Below are 21,507 nucleotides of genomic sequence, written 5' to 3' on the forward strand. Positions count from 1 at the left end.
GATAATGAATAAAGATGACTACATAGTTTTGATTGGTAAGGTTATCAATACGACTTGGGTTGTGGAGAGCAGAGATGCCAGAAATATTGAGGGTAACAGGTGTTACTGTTGAAATGGTTGTTGACATGCTGAACAAGGGCGGAGTGTTTCAGCATGATATAGATCAAGTTTAATGGGGTTGGGTTTTGGGGGAGGGGGGAGGGTATGGTAGAAGTTAGGGATTCATTTGGTTTTGAATTTTATTTTCATGGTAGTGCAGAATTGGGAAGATCATGAATGATCGTACATTGCAGCACAGTAGGTGGCGGCATGCGCTTAAACGATTGTTTGCGGACCGTCATGATATCATAGAAGAAGAAGCAGAAGCAGAAGAAGAAGATGGCTGCTTCCCATTTGCGAGGTTTCAAAAACATGACTTTATCGAGATGAATTAGTGAAATTGAATAAGACGGAGAAAAGCAAGCATGTAAGTACATAACTATGGAATTGCATTAGTTCGGTGGTTGTTTGTAATTTACAGCAACGAAACGTGGAATGTGATGAATGCTGCTAGCCTGTACATTATCGAAGCCATTTACTGTAGCTTTTAGCTATGGAGTTGAGTTTAGTTCTCTAGCCCAGACTGATTCCTAACAGGACCTGTAGTTAAGCTAAAGCAGATTCGGTGTTTTGTCAGCTATTTAGCTATACCAGCTAGTTAGCTACACAGGCCACATCGATAATGATACCGTCCCTAAAGTTAGCAAATGATTTGATCAGTCCTCAAACTTGGCTAACGCTGTGGCCTTGTGGTTAGTGTCCACCCTGAGATTGGACGGTTGTGAGTTCAATCCCTGGCCGAGTCATACCAAAGACTGTAAAAATAGGATTTGATGCATCTTTGCTCGGCACTCAATATTAAGGAGATAGTTGGGTGGTAAGGCCCTGCGATAGACTAGGGTCCTGTCCAAGCTGCCCCGCGCTACAGAAACAGGAGTTAGGGCAGGAGCCTATGAGACGTTCTGGCTCGCACAAGCCAAGGCACTTACTAACTTGGCTAGCTGATATTTACATGACTAAAACAATGGATAGCCAGCTACAATGGCTAGCTAGTTAAGACTTGCCTTAATTTCACAAGGTAATATTCAACAAAAAAAATCAAGGTTTGAAAGCACGTCTGACGAGCTAGCCTAGGGTGGCAGTCTGTTTGTGGCATCATGCCACTCCTTGTCATGCCAAACTGTTTGGCATAAGTCACGGAGAGTAATGTTAACACATACCCAGGTTACCAATGAGAAGCTGAGGTGGAAATCTTAGCTAGAATAATTTGTGGTTTAACATGTTAATGAATAATTTCCCATATGAGAGGCAGTACGATTTAGGGAGTAATGGCAGTACACAGTACATCAGTGATCTAGTGTACCTACATGCAGGCAGTACCACTACTGCTAATCACAATATTCTGTGTGTTTTACGGGTCAATGGTTGGTTGGTAGTGTGACCTCCCTGCAGGTGTCATCACATGAGGGACCAGCTAGCCTGTCTTACTGCATTCTACACAGATTCTGTCTCTGGAGAAATTGGAGGGACACAAACGTTGGTAGTAACAGATCTACCTCCTCTGAATCCAGGGAAATGTTTTGCCCTGGGGGGAAAAAACGATTGACTGAACAAAGGTATGATAATCACATTCACCACACAGTAAGAACAGAGGACCAGATCAAAATTAGTCTATTGAAAATTCATATCATTTTGAATACACAGTAGGGCATGTTCATTGAAGCGTTCATATTGCATGTAGAAAATAAGATATACTTTTATTTGCCAATTTGCCAGGAAAGTTTCTGCCTCCCATGTGGGAAAACTCCGCAGTAAGTTAAAAGCCATCCTGAAGAAAAAGTACCAAAGTCCACCAGGGGGAGAAACTGAGCATCCATTTTATATTCATTGTGATCTCCACTATCAAGCTAGTAAAAGTAGTGAAGAGAACCAACATGAGTATATTCTATCTGAGCCAGGTTACAGGAGAAGACATCAAGGAACATGTTCATTCCTAAACTCAGATGAGCCTATCAGAACAGCTCTGACGAAGGGCGTTGCTGGTATTGGCAAAACTAGTCATGTGCGAATGATGATTCTTAACTGGGCAGAGGGAAAAGGAGACCAGGAAGTCCAACTCATATTTCCCCTTCCTTTCCGGGAGCTGAATTTGCTGAAGGAGAGACTGAGTCTGGTTGAACTTCTTTATGAGTTTTTCCCAGAATTGAAAGAACCTGGAATTTACAAATTGGACAACTGCAGAGTTGGGTTCTTTCTTGACGGGCTGGATGAATTTCGACGTCCTCTCGACTTCAAGAACAGCCCGATAGTGACCGATCTCACAGAGCCCTCCTCCGTGCCAGCACTGCTGACAAACCTAATTAACGGTAATCTCCTTCCCTCCGTCGCTCACATATGGATTACATCCAGACCTGCGGCAGTCCATCGCATCCCTCTTCAGTACATTGACAGAATGTCAGAAATTGAAGGCTTCACCGACTCCCAGAAAGAGGAGTTCTTCAGGAGAGCAATCAATGATGAGAACCAGGCCACAGCAGTTATCACCTACTTGAAGAACTCGAAGGCCCTCTACAACTTGTGCCAGATACCTTTTATCTGTTCAATCTCAGCGTCAATACTCGAGAAACAGACATATGTACCCGACAAAACATGCGAACCTGTCGCACTAACTCCATTATTTAACGACCTACTCATCCTGTTACAAATGGGGAACCACAATGTAAAGATAGTTGACGAATTGGGGGAACTAGCCTTTAAGCAGTTGGTGAAAGGCAACACTGTTTTCTACGAGGAAGACCTACGAGAGTGCAACATTGATGTCCAAGTGGCAGCTGTGTATGCAAAAGTAAGCATACCCATCTTCAGGGAGGATATTGGGCTGCACCAGAAGAAGATCTACTACTTTGGGCATACCACCATTCAGGAGTTCTTTGCCGCAATGCGGTTTCTTCAATCTTTTGGCAGCCAAGACGAAAACCGGGCTGTCAACCGGAAAACCCAGATCGAGAGAACTCTCTGGTTTTTTGGAGATGCCACCCAACTCAAGAGCGCGGTGGACATGACTTTGCGGAGCAAGACCGGACACATGGACCTCTTCCTTCGCTTCCTCCTCGGCATTGCTCAGAACTTTAACCAGATGTTCTCCGAGGCTGGCTTCACACCGTCTACTGCCCTTCCGGAAATGTTAGTGTACATCAAGAAGAAGGTCTTGGAGAATCCCACTTCGCCGAGGACCTTCAACCTGCTGAACTGCCTGAGGGAACTGAAAGACTACTCTCTAGACAACGATAGTGTGCTCTTTCTCCAGACGGGAATCCCCCCAGATGCCAAATATCCACCTGCACATTGGTCCGACCTGGCCACTCTCTTTTTGGCATCGTTGTCTGGGTCGATAGACATGCTTGGGTTGGATGTAGAGAAGAGAGGAGACGAGGAACTTCTGAGGATGCTGCCAGTGATCAAAGCTTCCCACACCTCCACGTAAGTACTTGGTCATTTAACAAGACCAGCTATTACATATCTATATGACATGTCGGTAACGCACATGTTAATTCAAGTTTGTTGGGCTCGTCTTACAGTTTTGGTGGTTCAAGTGGCTACTAGTATGACTTGTATGTAATGTGCTTCTTGATTCCATAAACCCTCCTTCCCACCAGGCTGTCGTATCACAACCTGACTGAGAAATCCTGTGAATGTCTGGCCTCGGCGCTCACCTCAAAGGTGTCCAATCTGAAAACTCTGGACCTGAGTTTCAACACGCTGAAGGACTCAGGAGTGCAGCTGTTGGCGGCCGGCTTGGCCAAGCCCCACTGCCGACTGGAGAGACTGAAACTGTCCGGCTGCAGGGTAAAACAGAATGGCTTTGCAGCTCTGGCCAAAGCTCTCAAATCCAACCCCTCGCACCTGCGAGAGCTGGATCTGAGCGGCAACGAACCGGAAGAATCGGGGGTGTTTCATCTCGTTGACGGACTAAAGGTTGTTAAGTGTGAACTGCAGATCCTGAAGTGAGTAAATGTCCACGGAACCTGTTCTGATTTTGTCTTTGCTTGCTTTACCCCCACTTGTCATATCATTTAATAAAATTCTCCTTCGAATTAGTATTGTGACTTGATGCAAATGAAGTTCCCTTCTGTAAGGAAATAGTTGTCTTCAAATTTGATTGTAATCTCTGTTAGGCTCTCAAACTGCAAGCTGGGCCTGGAGCTGAGTCGCGCTCTGGCGGTGTTGCTGATAGACAACCCCAGACACCTGCGAGAGCTGGACGTCAGCATGAACAACCTGGGAGACCAGGGGGTGAAGCTGCTCATGGACATACTGAAGTCAACCCAGATATACAAACTGGAGTGAGTACTGTCTGGAGTATTGTAGTACACTCACACATTCCACCTCACTGATTCTAAAGTGGAATGTTCCCTGTAGTAAATGTACCATACATTTTCCCTCCACCACCAGGTTGTACTGTTGTCAGCTCACTGAGAAATGCTGTGAGAACATGATTAGGTGTCTGGCCTACATCCCCAGTCTGAGGGAGCTCAACCTGAGCAACAATAACCTGAAGGACGAGGGGGTCAAGATGCTCTGCAAAGCCTTCGGAGTGCCTGTCTGTCAACTGGAGAAACTCAAGTAAGCTAGCTAGCTCGCAGAGAGTTGTGCCCAATCCCATGTACACCCCTATGAAACAAATTAGACAATTTTGGCGATTCAAAAACAAATCAGTCATGGGCCGAATTTGGCCCGTTGGCTGCCCGTTTGCTTTTCCTGCCATATGAGCTGAATAGTACATTCAAACTTGTCCAATTCTGTTTAGGACGTATGTATTTATACCCTTCTTATCTTATTCCAAACTCCTTGGATACAACACATACATATTAAAGAATAAAATCATTGATTGATTAATTAATCATTGAATTGATGAGTGTTGCCCTTCTCTCTCCAGTCTGGCGAGCTGTGGCTTCACGTCTGGAGGCTGTCGATGTCTGGTTGGAGGGTGCAGTTTCAGCCCCACCTTCCTCAAAGAGCTGGATATCAGCAGGAACCACCTGGGATCAGGTGTTGTCGCGTTTTTCCTGTTCCTCAAAACTGTACGCTTTTCACTGGAGACCCTACGGTGAGCACTGCGATTAGACTGTACAATTGTAGAAGGCCTAATGGTTCACCATTGAATAGTTTAGTTGATTGATAGATTTTTACATTGAAATGGCATCAACAGGCACATCATGTGTGATTTTATTTATTTATTTATTTATTTACCTTTATTTAACCAGGTAGGCAAGTTGAGAACAAGTTCTCATTTACAATTGCGACCTGGCCAAGATAAAGCAAAGCAGTTCGACAGATAAAACGACACAGAGTTACACATGGAGTAAAAACAAACATACAGTCAATAATGCAGTATAAACAAGTCTATATACAATGTGAGCAAATGAGGTGAGAAGGGAGGTAAAGGCAAAAAAAGGCCATGATGGCAAAGTAAATACAATATAGCAAGTAAAATACTGGAATGGTAGTTTTGCAATGGACAGGGACAGGGACAGTATACTCAAATCAAATAACATACTAATGTTGTGCGTATTTGTTGAACATTTGCCCCCACACACACACACACACACACACACACCTAGACTGAGTGACTGTAAGATGACAGAGCTATGCTGTCCAGAGCTGGTCGAAGCTCTCCGCTCCAGTCTCACCGTCCTGAAAGAGCTGGATCTATCTGGAAACGAACTGGGAGACAGCGGTGTGAAAACACTCTGCATGGGACTGACCTCAACAACCTGTAAACTGGAGAGACTGTTGTAAGTAACATGTTAACAGTTTTAATACTTCTAAGCATATTCACACACAAATTCATTTATAATGCATTGTTGAGGAAGGTGAATGTGTGTGTGTGTGTGTCCCCTCTCCCCCCCCAGTCTGAGATGCTGTGGGATCACAGTAAAGGGCTGCTCCTCCCTAGCCATAGCCCTGAAGTCCAGCTGCTCCAAAGTCACAGAGCTGGGCCTGATGGGAAACGACACGGGAGAAGAAGGACTGAGAATTCTCTCCGGCATCAGGGATGACCCACACTACAAACTACAGACTCTAGAGTAAGTCCTGGTGCCATCAAAGCTCAGAAAAGTTACTTGTTAATGTTACCATACAAACAGTGTAAAATGTGGGACAGGAGATTTTTATTTGTTTTGCGAACTTGAAAGATATTCTCTAGATAGACTCTAGATATGCTGCCCTCTTGCTTTAGCTTTTTTGAGAAATGTTACCAATATGTTTTTTGTCTATGTAGTCATAATTTGTAGGCCTACATTAGTGCAATGTAATCATTAGTCCATTTGCTAATGTTATTCTTCTTTCCAGAATAAACGATTGAGAGTGGCCTTGCTCGCCGGAGGTGGTTCTTGGCTCGACCTCTTCCCAAATCTGGAGTGAGGTTACCTAATGGGGAACACTCTGGAGTGAAGATACGAAACGATTGGCTAACAAGTTACGACAAAGTACTTTCAGCTCGACCGTCAGCACTTGACGTGCTTTGAGCCAACTGGACTTGTTCACTGACTTTTGACCATTTGTAAAGTGCCTTCCAGTATCCTGGCTGCTCACACTTGAACGGAAGACCAGAGAGTATTTACCTAGAAACAGATAGTGAGGCTAAAATGACACACACACACTGTTACTAACTCCGTTCCTCTGGTCTTGCTACAGTATCGACTCATTTAACTTTTGCAGAAGCTTTACAGTATTGTTTTGCACATCGGTATGTACACGATAGAATGCATAGCCTTTGTAACGGGCGCCTCTGCTCAAACACACGTGACCGGCCTCTTGACAACGTCTTAGCCAACTACGGTAGCGAAAAGCTATCAGTTTGGTGGAGTGAGGTTACGTTATAAGCGTCTCTGAGGGATGATGCAATGTTTTCATTTTAACACTGGTACAGGCCCTTGGTAGCATAGTATAGTATTGTTTTTCAATTTTTTAAAAACATTTTATTTCTCTTTGAAAGTGCTTTTTTTTATATATATTAAGATGACCAAATGTTTTGGAAATGTATACAGTAGTACAACTCTTGGTTTATTTACTATTGTTATGTACATTTTACCCAAATATACCTAGCTACTTCTATTGGTCATAATTGTTTTTTTTATGTACTAATGGGAGATTTAACTTCAGAACCTTTCCAACTTTGGTCATATGTTTCAGGTCTGGTCTCCAGATCTGTTTGCACCTACTGCAACTGCAACAGTCTGGTTGATGCTGTATTTCAAGGTAAACAAGTGCCTTTAGAGTAGTGTGATTGTGAGGGACATAGTTCTGTTTGAGTGCGCTTGTATGTGTGTTCTGTTATTGTGTTTGTGTGTAAATGTACACCAAATTCACAGCTGTTTGACAATCATATGTATCATGTTCACAAATTGGTACAATGTTACACATTGATGGTGTGGTCTGATTCTCTGATTATGGTACATCACCACCACCTGGTGGCGAAAAACATTAATTTCTCCACGGGTGTAGGGGGGGGGGTAACCTAATGTCGGATGTGAAGCCAATACCGGCAGCACCCACTACTGGGTCCCTAATAATAAATCAGACAGCATCTTTTGCCACACGATCAATGCCCGAATTTTTGCGAGCGCATCTATACAAACCCAGGTATGATACCATTGTTAGCTAACAACAGGCTAAAGTACTAACCAATCATGGTCTGCATTTTGTAAATGTGTGCTGTGGAATGGTCTGACGAGGTCGTTATAACGCTGGACGAAATAGTGTTCTGCAAGTCCAACGGTTTGGATATATTGCACACAGTCTCCATGTGGAAAGTACAATAACAACGCGGCTGACACTTAGCAAAACAATGAGGGGGTTTTGCTCTCGAAGGTTACACGGCGCAGGTTAATACCTCGGGTATCTCGTTATCAACCTGCGCTGTAGCCTATGTGTTTGGAAAACGCGAATTAGTTACCAAGCCAGCAAGCTACACTACGCATGCATGATAGTGGAGTCAATATACGCAACACTAAGGCAGTAGTCTTTTAATAGCCTACCTATTGATGTCCCGTAATGTCTTTCATTGCTTCATGATGGCCACAATACCATTATTTTGTCAGTTTTTGTAACTTTATTATTATTTTATTTTTTTCACCTTTATTTAACCAGGTTGGCTAGTTGAAAACACCTTTATTTAACCAGGTAGGCTAGTTGAAAACACCTTTATTTAACCAGGTAGGCTAGTTGAAAACACCTTTATTTAACCAGGTAGGCTAGTTGAAAACACCTTTATTTAACCAGGTAGGCTAGTTGAAAACACCTTTATTTAACCAGGTAGGCTAGTTGAAAACACCTTTATTTAACCAGGTAGGCTAGTTGAAAACACCTTTATTTAACCAGGTAGGCTAGTTGAAAACACCTTTATTTAACCAGGTAGGCTAGTTGAAAACACCTTTATTTAACCAGGTAGGCTAGTTGAAAACAAGTTCTCATTTGCAACTGCGACCTGGCCAAGATAAAGCATAGCAGTGTGAACAATTAACAAGTTAATAACACAGTAGAGAAAAAAGAGTCTATATACATTGTGTGCAAAAGGCATGAGGAGGTAGGCGAATAATTACAATTTTGCAGATTAACACGAGTGATAAATGATCAGATGGTCATGTACAGGTAGAGATATTGGTGTGCAAAAGAGCAGAAAAGTCAATAAATATAAACAGTATGGGGATGAGGTAGGTAAAATTGGGTGGGCTATTTACCGACAAGATCGGTTAGCTGCTCAGATAGCAGATGTTTGAAGTTGGTGAGGAAGATAAAAGTCTCCAAATTCGTTCCAGTCACAGGCAGCAGAGAACTGGAACGAAAGGCGGCCAAATGAGGTGTTGGCTTTAGGGATGATCAGTGAGCTACACCTGCTGGAGCGCGAGCTACGTGTGGGTGTTTCCATCGTGACCAGTGAACTGAGATAAGGCAGAGCTTTACCTAGCATGGACTTGTAGATGACCTGGAGCCAGTGGGTCTGGCGACGAATATGTAGCGAGGGCCAGCCGACTAGAGCATACAGGTCGCAGTGGTGGGTGGTATAAGGTGCTTTAGTAACAAAATGGATGGCACTGTGATAAACTGCATCCAGTTTGCTGAGTAGAGTGTTGGAAGCAATTTTGTAGATGACATCGCCGAAGTCGAGGATCGGTAGGATACTCAGTTTTACTAGGGTAAGTTTGGCGGTGTGAGTGAAGGAGGCTTTGTTGCGGAATAGAAAGCTGACTCTAGATTTGATTTTAGATTGGAGATGTTTGATATTAGTCTGGAAGGAGAGTTTACAGTCTAGCCAGACACCTAGGTACTTATAGATGTCCACATATTCTAGGTCGGAACCATCCAGGGTGGTGATGCTAGTCGGGCGTGCGGGTGCAGGCAGTGAACGTTTAAAAAGCATGCATTTGGTTTTACTACCGTTTAAGAGCAGTTGGAGGCCACGGAAGGAGTGTTGTATGGCATTGAAGCTCGTTTGGAGGTTAGATAGCACAGTGTCCAATGACGGGCCGGAAGTATACAGAATGGTGTCGTCTGCGTAGAGGTGGATCAGGGAATCGCCCACAGCAAGAGCAACATCATTGATATATACAGAGAAAAGAGTCGGCCCGAGAATTGAACCCTGTGGCACCCCCATAGAGACTGCCAGAGGACCGGACAGCATGCCCTCCGATTTGACACACTGAACTCTGTCTGCAAAGTAGTTGGTGAACCAGGCAAGGCAGTCATCAGAAAAACCGAGGCTACTGAGTCTGCCGATAAGAATAGGGTGATTGACAGAGTCGAAAGCCTTGGCAAGGTCGATGAAGACGGCTGCGCAGTACTGTCTTTTATCAATGGCGGTTATGATATCGTTTAGTACCTTGAGCGTGGCTGAGGTGCACCCGTGACCAGATTGCACAGCGGAGAAGGTACGGTGGGATTCGAGATGGTCAGTGACCTGTTTGTTGACTTGGCTTTCGAAGACCTTAGATAGGCAGGGCAGGATGGATATAGGTCTGTAACAGTTTGGGTCCAGGGTGTGTCCCCCTTTGAAGAGGGGGATGACTGCGGCAGCTTTCCAATCCTTGGGGATCTCAGACGATATGAAAGAGAGGTTGAACAGGCTGGTAATAGGGGTTGCGACAATGGCGGCGGATAGTTTCAGAAATAGAGGGTCCAGATTGTCAAGCCCAGCTGATTTGTACGGGTCCAGGTTTTGCAGCTCTTTCAGAACATCTGCTATCTGGATTTGGGTAAAGGAGAACCTGGAGAGGCTTGGGCGAGTAGCTTTGGTGGGGGAGGAGCTGTTGGCCGAGGTTGGAGTAGCCAGGAGGAAGGCATGGCCAGCCGTTGAGAAATGCTTGTTGATGTTTTTGATTATCATGGATTTATCAGTGGTGACCGTGTTACCTAGCCTCAGTGCAGTGGGCAGCTGGGAGGAGGTGCTCTTGTTCTCCATGGACTTTACAGTGTCCCAGAACTTTTTGGAGTTAGAGCTACAGGATGCAAATTTCTGCCTGAAGAAGCTGGCCTTTGCTTTCCTGACTGACTGCGTGTATTGGTTCCTGACTTCCCTGAACAGTTGCATATCGCAGGGACTAAATCAAATCAAATCAAATTGATTTATATAGCCCTTCGTACATCAGCTGATATCTCAAAGTGCTGTACAGAAACCCAGCCTAAAACCCCAAACAGCAAGCATTCGATTATTCGATGCTATTGCAGTCCGCCACATAATATGTTCCTTATGTGTTCATATGTTATTTCTTTATCTTGTTAATAGCCATGTTATGTAAAAAATAAAAATAAACTTTGTTTCAGTGTCAATTGTAGCAGGTGTTTAGGGGAGTATATGAGGATGGAGGGGTTACCTAGGTAAAATTGGGAGTCGTCAGAAATGGCACCCTATTCCCTACAGGCTATAGTGTACTATCCCCTGTATAAAGCACAGTGAACTAAATATGGAATAGGGTGCTATTTGGAATGTAACCTGGGTGTATATTGATTGATTGACTGGCCATTGTTTCTGTGACTGTCTCTTGAAATATTAAACGCCCCAAATACTGTTACACCCAACCACCAGTCTCCAGGGCCATCGTGAACATGGTGGAGTCGGCTTTTTTAGAACCAGGAAGGAAAATAACAGCTATGTTGTTGAGAAATGGCTGCTTTTCTTTCACCTGTTCTTTCATTCTGATGACCTCACTCTCAAAATGGTGGCAAGCCACTCAGTGAAACTTTATACACATTGTCAGGGAAGGGAATAGAGAGATCTTATGGGGTGTGAATGGTTCTCCATGACCGAGTCACTAGTATTAATCAATTTCACAAATATTTGTCTTCTCAATACCCCCTAAAATGTCAAACATTTTGCTTGGTTAATGACATTGTAATTCCTAATAACTTGGCCAGCTTGGTTGACCCCTCTTGCCACAATCTACTCCGGTGTCTTCCTGAGCGAACAGCTATGGGCAAGGAGAAGCTTCACATCAACATCGTGGTGATCGGCCTTGTGGACTCAGGCAAGTCGACCACCACAGGCCACCTCATCTACAAGTGTGGGGGCATCGACAAGAGGACCATTGAGAAGCTTGAGAAGGAGGCCGCTGAGGTATGGAGGTGGCCAGACACAAGTGACTTAACTCTGTGCTGGGAAAGTGTTTAAGGTCTAGCCTGTTGTCATACATGATCGATATGTTAGAGTCTATTGTCAAACTTTACACCAAGCTCGGTATTTCAGGGATATGGTATGATTCCACTTTGAATCCATACCATTGAACTGAGCATTGACTTATTTACCTCTCGATTTTGTTCCAACATAACAAAGACAAAAGAGACAAACAAACAGCACAGACTTTTGCCATTGATTTGGTGTCTCTTTGGTCTGTCTTTAGATGGGGAAGGGCTCGTTCAAGTACGCCTGGGTGCTGGACAAGCTGAAGGCAGAGAGGGAGCGAGGCATCACCATCGACATCTCCCTGTGGAAGTTTGAGACCAGCAGGTCACTATCATCAATGCCCCGGGACACAGGGACTTCATCAATAACATGATCACTGGCACCTCTCAGGTATGGGCTGCAGACACTACCGTATCCAGCAGGTCACTATCATCGACCCCCCGGGACACAGGGACTTCATCAATAACATGATCACTGGCACCTCTCAGGTATGGGCTGCAGACACTACCGTATCCAGCTGTCACTCAACATGGACCCCCCGGGACACAGGGACTTCATCAAGAACATGATCACTGGCACCTCTCAGGTATGGGCTGCAGACACTACCGTATCCAGCTGTCACTCAACATGGACCCCCCGGGACACAGGGACTTCATCAAGAACATGATCACTGGCACCTCTCAGGTATGGGCTGCAGACACTACTGTATCCAGCAGGTCACTATCATCGACCCCCCGGGACACAGGTACTTCATCAAGAACATGATCACTGGCACCTCTCAGGTATGGGCTGCAGACACTACCATATCCAGCAGGTCACTATCATCGACCCCCCGGGACACAGGGACTTCATCAAGAACATGATCACTGGCACCTCTCAGGTATGGGCTGCAGACACTACTGTATCCAGCTGTCACTCAACATGGACCCTGACTGAATGTTTAGCCAAGGGCCTTCTTATTTTGTACGTATGGGCCCCAAAACTGGAAGAAGGAAGAACATGAAACATATTAAACATGTCTTCTATACTATTAGAAACATTTTTTTGGACCAGGATTACATTGGCTACTCTGAAAATCAAACGGTTATTCTGGGAATCCATTTAATAAAACAAGAAATAAGAATTGATTATTTTTCCATGTAACACTTTCTGCTTTCAAACGGCTTTCAAATGCAAACAAAATGAAACATGTTTGCTCCCCGTCTCCTCCTTGCCACATGCAGACTGTACCGTGCTCAGCGGCAGGCGTGGGCGAGTTCGAGGCGGACAAACCCGTGAGCACGCCCTTCTGGCCTACACCCTAGGGGTCAAGCAGCTGATCGTAGGGGTCAACAAGATGGACTCCACCGAGCCCAACTACAGCCAGAAACGTTATGAGGAGATTGTGAAGGAAGTCAGCACCTATATTAAGAAGATTGGTTACAACCCGGATACAGTGGCCTTCGTTCCCATCTCCGGCTGGAATGGGGACAATATGCTGGAGGCTAGCCCTAACGTTAGTAGTCTTCTTTGTATACTTATCCTTATCTTTTTCCAAGGCAGGAGGACACTTTATATTCTTAGGACGCAACCTTATTACACAATAGAGTTACAGATGCAGTCGCGCACACCTCCACTGAATTAGAATTAGTGTTACTGCCGTGGTATGAAAAGTGGTTCGTTTTCACAAGGTCTTATTACATATTACTTATGCAGGCCATAACGCTTAAGCTAGGCTTGTTCCTAGTGTTAGGTCTGGTCCCTGTAGATGACATGGTTCAAAGGGTGGAAGATCACCCGTAAGGACGGCAGCGCCTCTGGGACCACCCTGCTGGAGGCCCTGGACGCCATCCAGCCGCCCTCCCGCCCCGCTGACAAACCCCTCCGCCTGCCCCTACAGGCCCTGGACGCCATCCAGCCGCCCTCCCGCCCCGCTGACAAACCCCTCCGCCTGCCCCTACAGGCCCTGGACGCCATCCAGCTGCCCTCCCGCCCCGCTGACAAACCCCTCCGCCTGCCCCTACATGCCCTGGACGCCATCCAGCCGCCCTCCTGCCCCGCTGACAAACCCCTCCGCCTGCCCCTACAGGACGTCTACAAGATAGGGGGTGAGGCCCTGGGAGGTGTTCAAACCCACCACTGGTGCTATGCCAGTGGCTCGAGGGTCAATTCCATTTAAATTCAGTCAATTTGGCTATTGTGCAGCACTGAAAGCCTAAGGGTTTTGAGTTGTTTTTTCAGCTCTTACATACATTTTATTTTTGATGTTATACACTCAGGCTGGGATTCAATCCGAGCTGCGTTCGATCTGAGATCTAGCACGCTTGACATTTAACTGGAATTTACAATTGAATTGACATCTGCAGCGTTTGCCTTGAATGTGATCTTTGCCGAAGGCGTTAACATGGCCATTAAATGCTACAATTTCCACAAGTGCGATCGGATTCAATCCTGGCCTCAGAGAGACTTGAAAGATTGCCTCAAAGGTTTCATGCCTCTCACCTCCCTCCTCCCAGGTATTGGTACGGTCCCGGTGGGGTGGGTGGAGACGGGCGTGATCAAGCCAGGCATGGTGTTGACTTTTGCCCCCGTCAATGTGACCACGGAGGTCAAGTCAGTGGAGATGCACCACGAGGCGCTGACCGAGGCCATGCCCGGAGAAAACGTGGGCTTTAACGTCAAGAACGTGTCGGTGAAAGACATACAGCGAGGGAACGTGGCTGGAGACAGTAAGAACGACCCGCCGATGGAGGTGGCCAGCTTCACTGCACAGGTCTGGATAGGAGAGTTTGCTGTGGAGAACATTGTGTGTCTGGATAGGAGAGTTAGCTGTGGAGAACATTGTGTGTCTGGATAGGAGAGTTCGCTGTGGAGAACATTGTGTGTCTGGATAGGAGAGTTCGCTGTGGAGAACATTGTGTGTCTGGATAGGAGAGTTTGCTGTGGAGAACATTGTGTGTCTGGATAGGAGAGTTCGTTGTGGAGAACATTGTGTGTCTGGATAGGAGAGTTCGCTGTGGAGAACATTGTGTGTCTGGATAGGAGAGTTCGCTGTGGAGAACATTGTGTGTCTGGATAGGAGAGTTCAATGTGGAGAACATTGTGTGTCTGGATAGGAGAGTTCGCTGTGGAGAACATTGTGTGTCTGGTTAGGAGAGTTCAATGTGGAGAACATTGTGTGTCTGGATAGGAGAGTTCGCTGTGGAGAACATTGTGTGTCTGGATTGAAACGAGTCATTACGAGACACCAATTAACATGCTGTGTTCTGATTCCTGTTTTTGTCCAATTCACACATCACTTACTACCCCGTTTAAACAGGCAACAAGTAGCATAGAGTCACATCATCATCCTGAACCACCCAGGTCAGATCAGTGCCGGCTACGCCCCCGTGCTGGACTGCCACACGGCCCACACCGCCTGTAAGTTCGCCGAGCTGAAGGAGAAGATTGACCGGCGCTCGGGCAAGAAGCTGGAGGACAACCCCAAGGCCCTGAAGTCTGGCGACGCAGCCATCGTTGCCATGGTCCCCGGGAAGCCCATGTGTGTGGAGAGCTTCTCCGAGGACCCACCACTTGGTAGGTGGTGTGTGTGTGTGTCTGCCCTCAACCCAGATCCCTATTGGGGGGACAGATGACGTGTACTGTACATCTTTGTCATATATATAGATATTACAGAACTGGCTCTGTTCATCAGAAAAGAAGTTATCTCTATCCCTCATCAGTCTTGGTGCTTCTTGTCTAGAACTAATCACATGTTCCATTTAGTATTTTCGAAGTGCTACAGTTCAAATCAACTATAGCATTGTATCATGTGCTGCAAAGCCTGTAATAGACTTAAATGAAAAACATCACCCCCCTCGTACACACCATAGTCAAAGTCTGGTCGCCCAATTTTTCAGTTTTTGAATTGTTAAAAAAGTTTGAAATATCCAATAAATGTCGTTCCACTTCATGATTGTGTCCCACTTGTTGTTGATTCTTCACAAAAAAATACAGTTTTATATCTTTATGTTTGAAGCCTGAAATGTGGCAAAAGGTCGCAAAGTTCAAGGGGGCCGAATACTTTCGCAAGGCACTGTATATCGAAAGACATTTAAAAAGGGTTCAGACTTAGCAACATGTGCATCATATTTCCGCAGTCATTTAAATATGGGTTGACAGTTGAAAAAAATCTTTTTCAAGGTAATAAATAGATGCCAACACGCAGCTACAGAACAGGAGATGCACCACAATGGTCAAAGGCTAACAGGACGTGTCTGTAAATATGTCAACAAACACACTTGAATTTCCTTTTTTTAATTTTTTTATTGATGTAGGAGAATAAAAGTTTCTTTTGCATTTTTCATGACATCACAGGCTTGATTGGAGCTAACGGACATTATTACTATCGTATAGGTATGTGCACGTCGTTTAAATAAATTAGGATAATGATCGTATGAGACACAATGATGACATTTCTAAAGGCCAGTTTTCCTTTGGTAATAGATGGTCTGTCTGTGGATAAATAATGCCCAAATCAGATAGTCATTTTTTTTTATATATACAAGGGACGAAACAAAAAATCAAGTATGTGAGACCATTTCAGCACAAAAGGCCAACAACCCACACGTTGGGTGCAAATAAACATGTTGAAATGGACAGTATATCGCCAAAAAAGGCACCATGTTATGTACTGCATGTTTTATATACTTCACATATTCTGGTAAAGCCTTCAATGAGGATTTAATCGACCATAAATGTTTCTGTTTCCAATTGTATGTGTACTGGAGCTTTGGGTTTAGCGTACAAGTTCATCCTGTATTTCATGTTTTTGAATGGGTTTCTCTCCTTTGAAACAACCCCCTTGGTGAAACATCCAATAATCCCTACAGGATCCTGTTCAGTTGGCACAAAATGTTACAAAACGTTTTGAAACCGATGAGGTAGCCTACTACCTGAGGTTGATCGTGTCCAATAAGTCATCTTTGCATTCCAATTCAAAATGTTTTGCTACATTGTGCCCTATTGAACATGACCCGGTTGTACCTGAATCTGTAACACATAAAAGGTTAGTCCACTCAAATGACAAAATACATGTTTTATTTTGGTACCCTGTAAAGACTGCTTGAAAGGTAAGAAAAACAATGTAATTTTGTGATTTGAGTGACATATCCCTTTAAGTCAAAAGGGCTAATTGTTGTTAGCATTAGCCATGATGTCACTCACACCGCTTGCCAGGGTGTGCGAAATATCACTTACAGATTATTAACATAACATTATATACATTCTACAGCATGTCAACTTCCGTTTAAGCAATTTAATAATCATTCAAAACTATAATGTATTAAAAGAACTACAGCCGGTGATTGCGACTGAAACCATGTAAGACTGCAAGTATCTTCATTTAATTAAAAGAGGGTCACATAAACGGATAACAAATATATTTTTGCACATTTTCTCCCTTCGTGTTTTGCTCTCTTGTGTTATAAGTAACAAAAAAATATTAAATGAGAAGATACACAGGCATCTCAAGAAATCACATTCATAATGTGGATGCCTTGGTCGTCGGGTAGATAACACCTCGGGGTGCACAATTGAACTGTGCTTTCGGCATAGAAATAGAAGTACTAGAACGGGCATCCCCATTCAAAAGTGTCATGATGGGTGGACAGTATTCTAGTAATTCTATTTCTATGGTTTTAGCAGCTATTCGTCTCCTGTTTTAGAAGTTATTCCTTTCCCGGGACTATGTGTAGCAGCTTGTGTACAACAGTTATACAGTATGTAAACTACCGGAGTGTGTGGGTGTGTGTGTGACCTGGTGACAGAATTAAATTTACCTCAAACTAGTATTGACCTGGACTTGGCAAGTCTATCATTACAATGAGGGGTGTTTTGTACCATTGTATGTCCACAATAGTCACTCAAATGAGAAACTATTATAGGGAACTGATGTGCGTGAAAAACTTATTGAGGCAACATTCATTTCAAGATGGCTGCCTCAGAAGCTTTGGATAAGAGTATGATATTGGGTTCATGTAAGCATTTAACTTGCCCCATACGCTCTAGTCTTAAGTTAGGAGGCCCCACACTTGAACTTTTACTGTACATGATTATGTGTATTAAAATTAAGGAAATGTTTTCTAGAAGGGTTTTGCCATAAGGTCCATAGTCATCAACAACTTCCAGTGTTAATGAATGAAGACTTATGGGTAAGTTGTAACATGGGTAAGTTGAAAACATGCAGTGCTCATGCAGTGTCAAGATCACAGATCAACCCACTGTCTTTCAGGATCAAGTTTAGCTTGTTTCTTAGATATATATAATATATATCTCTTTTTTATATACCTCTCTCTCTTTATTTTACCTTCTTTGTTTCGATTTCTTCAATAATAATTCATGCAATGATATGTTCATGTATCGTCGACTTGGATGAAAAATACTTTGCTTTTTATCAAATGAATCAACAGAAATATAAACAGAAATAACCATTATAGTCCCTCCCTGTTCCCCCTCACCCCTCCAAAAATAGAATAAAGAGCTCTATAAGGTGAGGTTTTTTGATTGGTCCATACGACACGGGGGTGTGTCTTATTTTAGCCGTACGTGCGGCATGCTCAGGGACTCGGCGCTCCCAACTGAGGCGGGCGATGACGTGTTCCCGCTCGGCAGGCTCCTATTGAACCCCGCCAGAGCACTTAACCCCGCCCCAAGCCCAGGGTCTGTCCTCAGTAGCTCTGAAGAGTAAGAGGTTGCGTCGGCTGTACCCTGGGACAAGAAGTCAAAGCCAAAGGCTCCACCTTGAGCCTCGGGAGGGAGAGGGAGGGCGTCCACGTCCCTGTCGCTGATAAAGAGGTCCTCCTCCCCCCAGCCATCCCCGCCGCCCCCTCCCGCAGGGTCCTGACTACTGTGGGAGCCTGTGGGGGAGTCGCTGCTGCAGGGGCTGGGGGAGGAGAGGCTGAGGCTAGGATGGTGGTGGCTATCCAGGGCCATGGAGGTGGTCCCACCCTGCCCCAGGTCTTGGACAGACATGGACTTGCCCAGGCTTCGGTCCACCTGGCTGGGGTTGGAGCCAGAGGAGCAGCGGCCTCCTCCTCCCAGAGCAGAAGAGAGGGGTACCAGGGGCTCCATCTCCAGGCTTGTGTGTCTCGTCCAGGAGCCCTCTGCTTTGGCATTGCAGGGCCGGCCATTGCCGTTCCCATTGGACCCCCCTCTTGACTGCCCCAGCCTCCCGATTCTGAGGCCTTGTTCTGGGCCTAACACATCACCATCCTCCCTCTCCTCTGGGGTTCCACAGAAGTTGCCCACCTCCCTCTCCCTCTCCGTCCTGGAGTGACCCACCGTCCGGCTGGGCTGGGGAGGAGGCGGTGGGGGCCTGGCCAGAGTAGGAAACCCCCCACTTCCAGATACACAATTAGGAGTAAGAATAGGAGGTGAGTGAGAAGAACTTCCCCTATGGACTGGTTCCCCACTTTCCGGCAGGGTATGATGATGATGATGATGATGGTGGTGGTGTTGAGGAAGGGGCGACGGACTGAACGAGGAGGGCGGGGGCCCACCGGTAGAAGGCGAGGAGGTGCCAGTGTTGAGGTTGAGGCTGAGCTCGGTGGGCGGCGCCAGGATAAGGTGAAGTCCCCGGGACAGGTTTGAGGTGTTGGTGGAGGAGCGGGTCACGCACCCCCCTTGGCCCTCTATCCCTGGCCCACCTCCGGTGCTGCTGACCTGGGTAGAGCAGGTGGAGTGGTCCTTGAAGAGGATAGAGCTCTGGTAGTCTGAGGTCTGCTCCAGCTCAAACAGGGGCAGGGAGGAGAGGGTGAGGGCAGAGGAGGAGCCTTTACGTAACACATGCCGGTAGATGTCCAACAGGGAGTCTAGCTTCGACTCAATAGACTGGACCTAGAGAGGGATGGATTGAAGGAAGAGAGGGAGGGAAATAGAAATGAAGGTTAATATTAGCAACAGAAAAGAAAGAGTACTTTCACATAATTGGTAAAACAAACAACATGCAACCACATTTAACCATAATACGCAAAACAATTAAAATATGTTGAATAACAGTAGTTGGTAGCCCTTTACACTCATACCTGTACCCGTATACGGGTTGAAAATAGCAGATTTGGGCACGAATGCCTCACAGCGCTGTATGGGTTTGGACTGACGGCCGTTCTGAACTTGAGCACCGCGCGAAGTTGCTTCCTGGTACTTGGGCAACGTTTGCTATTTTTTTGTTCTCTTAGTGAGGGAAATGCTGTAAGTTAAGAGGACTCTATGTACTTTGAAAGATGAGACGATGAGGATTATTATAATAAATACCACTTTGATGTCACACAAGCCAAACACCCGTGAGTCCAAATGTGCACTTCACATTTCCAAATCATAAAACTCATGGCATATACAGTGTCAGCGTTTATGATCACTATGTTTGATGTTACAAGGTGACATGGCGTCATAACCTGGGTTGTTCTGAACAGAATGAGCCCATGTTGGTTTATTGTGAAAATAATTTTCCGTGGCACACACCTGCATGCACTCATGACTCCTTTCTATGCGTAACAAAATGACCTTGTGAAAGCCTAACACCGTAAGATCGTATATATTAACTTAGCTAGTCATGTTGGCAACAGAACAAGCTTTCAAATCATGCCCACCTGACCCCGACTGCGATTCATTATGGACCATTTTTGGATTGCGTAAACATCAACAGTAATTGTGTGATGGCGGGGATACAGGGTTGTGTTCCAAATGAAACAACGACAAGTGTGCTTGCTCTAGTTCCTCAACGGCACAGCTAGGAGAGCTCAAAAAGTACCTTCTTTGAGTCATAGAAATGCATTGAAATGACTTGGGAACTGTGCACACTTTGGAGAGGTGTGTGGCCACTTGGAGACTCCAGTTAGTCCTCTCACTCAAACCCTTGTAACTTTGTTGTCTTATGTTGCACCTACACCACGTTTTCCAGGGATATTCTTATGTTACTGAATGTCGACAGTGTATTGGTTGGATCCAGTCTCGTGTCAGGTGGACTTGTGTGCTCACCTTTGGTCTAATCATTTATCTTCCCATTATCTTCAAACTGTTCCCTTACAATTGCTACCATGGTCATGCGTGTGCTTTTCACATTTCTTCTGTAAGAAACATTTCAATTGAGCCCCCATCCGTATAGGCCAATTCCCACGAATGTCAAAGGTGAACCACACATAACTCACCATACTTAATGAACCAGCGTTTAAGTTCACGGAAACCCACTGACCTGCCGTTCCACTTTGCAGACACGTCCCAGCATACTCATGTCCTCCAGCAGGTCTCCATCAGACAGCAGCTTGTCCCGGATCTTCTTATCCAGAGGAACCTGGCCTTTACCCAGGATCTGGTCCACTCTGGAGGGCACAGGAGACATAGTGTTAAAGAGAGGGTACAGAATGGTGCAGGACCAGAGGATGTCCAGTAGGCAGCCCGCCCGAGAAGGAAGAAGGAAGAAGGAAGGAAAGAGAGTTAGAGTTGGAATTGGTCCTCTGTGAGAATACAACACTTACTGTAGAGGCCCATACTGCTCACAAGGATATATACTGGCTCGGTTTACTGTGTCACTAGAGATATATGTTGCAAGTGTATCAATATCAACCGCATGCCACTGGGCAAACACACTGGTTGAATCAACGTTGTTTCCACGTCATTTCACTGAAATGAGGTGGAACCAACGTGGAATAGACGTTGAATTGACGTCTGTGCCCAGTGGGATGTCAATACACCTTTTTTCAAAAGATCTAAGATTAAACTTTAGAAGCCAAGAAGAAGAGGCGAATGTATTATCTACTACTGGATTTGACATACAA

The 21,507-nt window shown here is 45.2% G+C and overlaps 3 protein-coding genes across 5 annotated transcripts in view; 2 read left to right on the forward strand and 1 right to left on the reverse strand.

Annotated features, from left to right (window-relative positions):
* Positions 1 to 306: 306 nt before the first annotated feature.
* LOC109877964 (NACHT, LRR and PYD domains-containing protein 12) lies at positions 307 to 7,637 on the forward strand. Of its 2 annotated transcripts, none has more exons than XM_020470200.2 (10): positions 307 to 466; positions 1,476 to 1,655; positions 1,816 to 3,519; positions 3,696 to 4,043; positions 4,215 to 4,382; positions 4,492 to 4,662; positions 4,976 to 5,146; positions 5,661 to 5,834; positions 5,952 to 6,125; positions 6,391 to 7,637. In XM_020470200.2, the coding sequence occupies exons 2-10, from the start codon at positions 1,615 to 1,617 to the stop codon at positions 6,401 to 6,403; spliced, it is 2,964 nt and encodes a 987-aa protein (XP_020325789.1). In that variant the 5' UTR covers positions 307 to 466; positions 1,476 to 1,614; the 3' UTR covers positions 6,404 to 7,637. The 2 variants fall into 2 exon arrangements, with proteins under 2 accessions (XP_020325789.1, XP_020325790.1); XM_020470201.2 differs by having other exon boundaries at positions 1,542 to 1,655.
* Positions 7,638 to 11,367: 3,730 nt separating this feature from the next.
* On the forward strand, positions 11,368 to 15,647 carry LOC109877974 (elongation factor 1-alpha, somatic form-like). The gene is made up of 8 exons (XM_031799875.1): positions 11,368 to 11,650; positions 11,934 to 12,040; positions 12,512 to 12,596; positions 12,936 to 13,211; positions 13,464 to 13,595; positions 13,785 to 13,803; positions 14,212 to 14,468; positions 15,031 to 15,647. Exons 1-8 carry the CDS (start codon positions 11,507 to 11,509, stop codon positions 15,328 to 15,330), a joined length of 1,320 nt encoding a protein of 439 aa, XP_031655735.1. The 5' UTR covers positions 11,368 to 11,506; the 3' UTR covers positions 15,331 to 15,647.
* A 345-nt stretch (positions 15,648 to 15,992) lies between these two features.
* Positions 15,993 to 21,507, reverse strand: part of LOC109877967 (potassium voltage-gated channel subfamily KQT member 5) — a 145,960-nt gene continuing 140,445 nt past the window's right edge. For both annotated transcript variants that reach the window (XM_031798961.1, XM_031798962.1), the window contains 2 exons: positions 20,925 to 21,051; positions 15,993 to 19,570 (listed from right to left, as the gene is read on the reverse strand). In XM_031798961.1, the coding sequence (XP_031654821.1) occupies positions 18,266 to 19,570; positions 20,925 to 21,051 (1,432 nt within the window). In that variant the 3' untranslated portion in view covers positions 15,993 to 18,265. The remainder of the gene's footprint in view (positions 19,571 to 20,924; positions 21,052 to 21,507) is intronic.

The sequence above is a fragment of the Oncorhynchus kisutch genome, linkage group LG20, assembly GCF_002021735.2.
Source record: "Oncorhynchus kisutch isolate 150728-3 linkage group LG20, Okis_V2, whole genome shotgun sequence".
In the NCBI taxonomy this organism is placed as follows: Eukaryota; Metazoa; Chordata; class Actinopteri; order Salmoniformes; family Salmonidae; genus Oncorhynchus; species Oncorhynchus kisutch.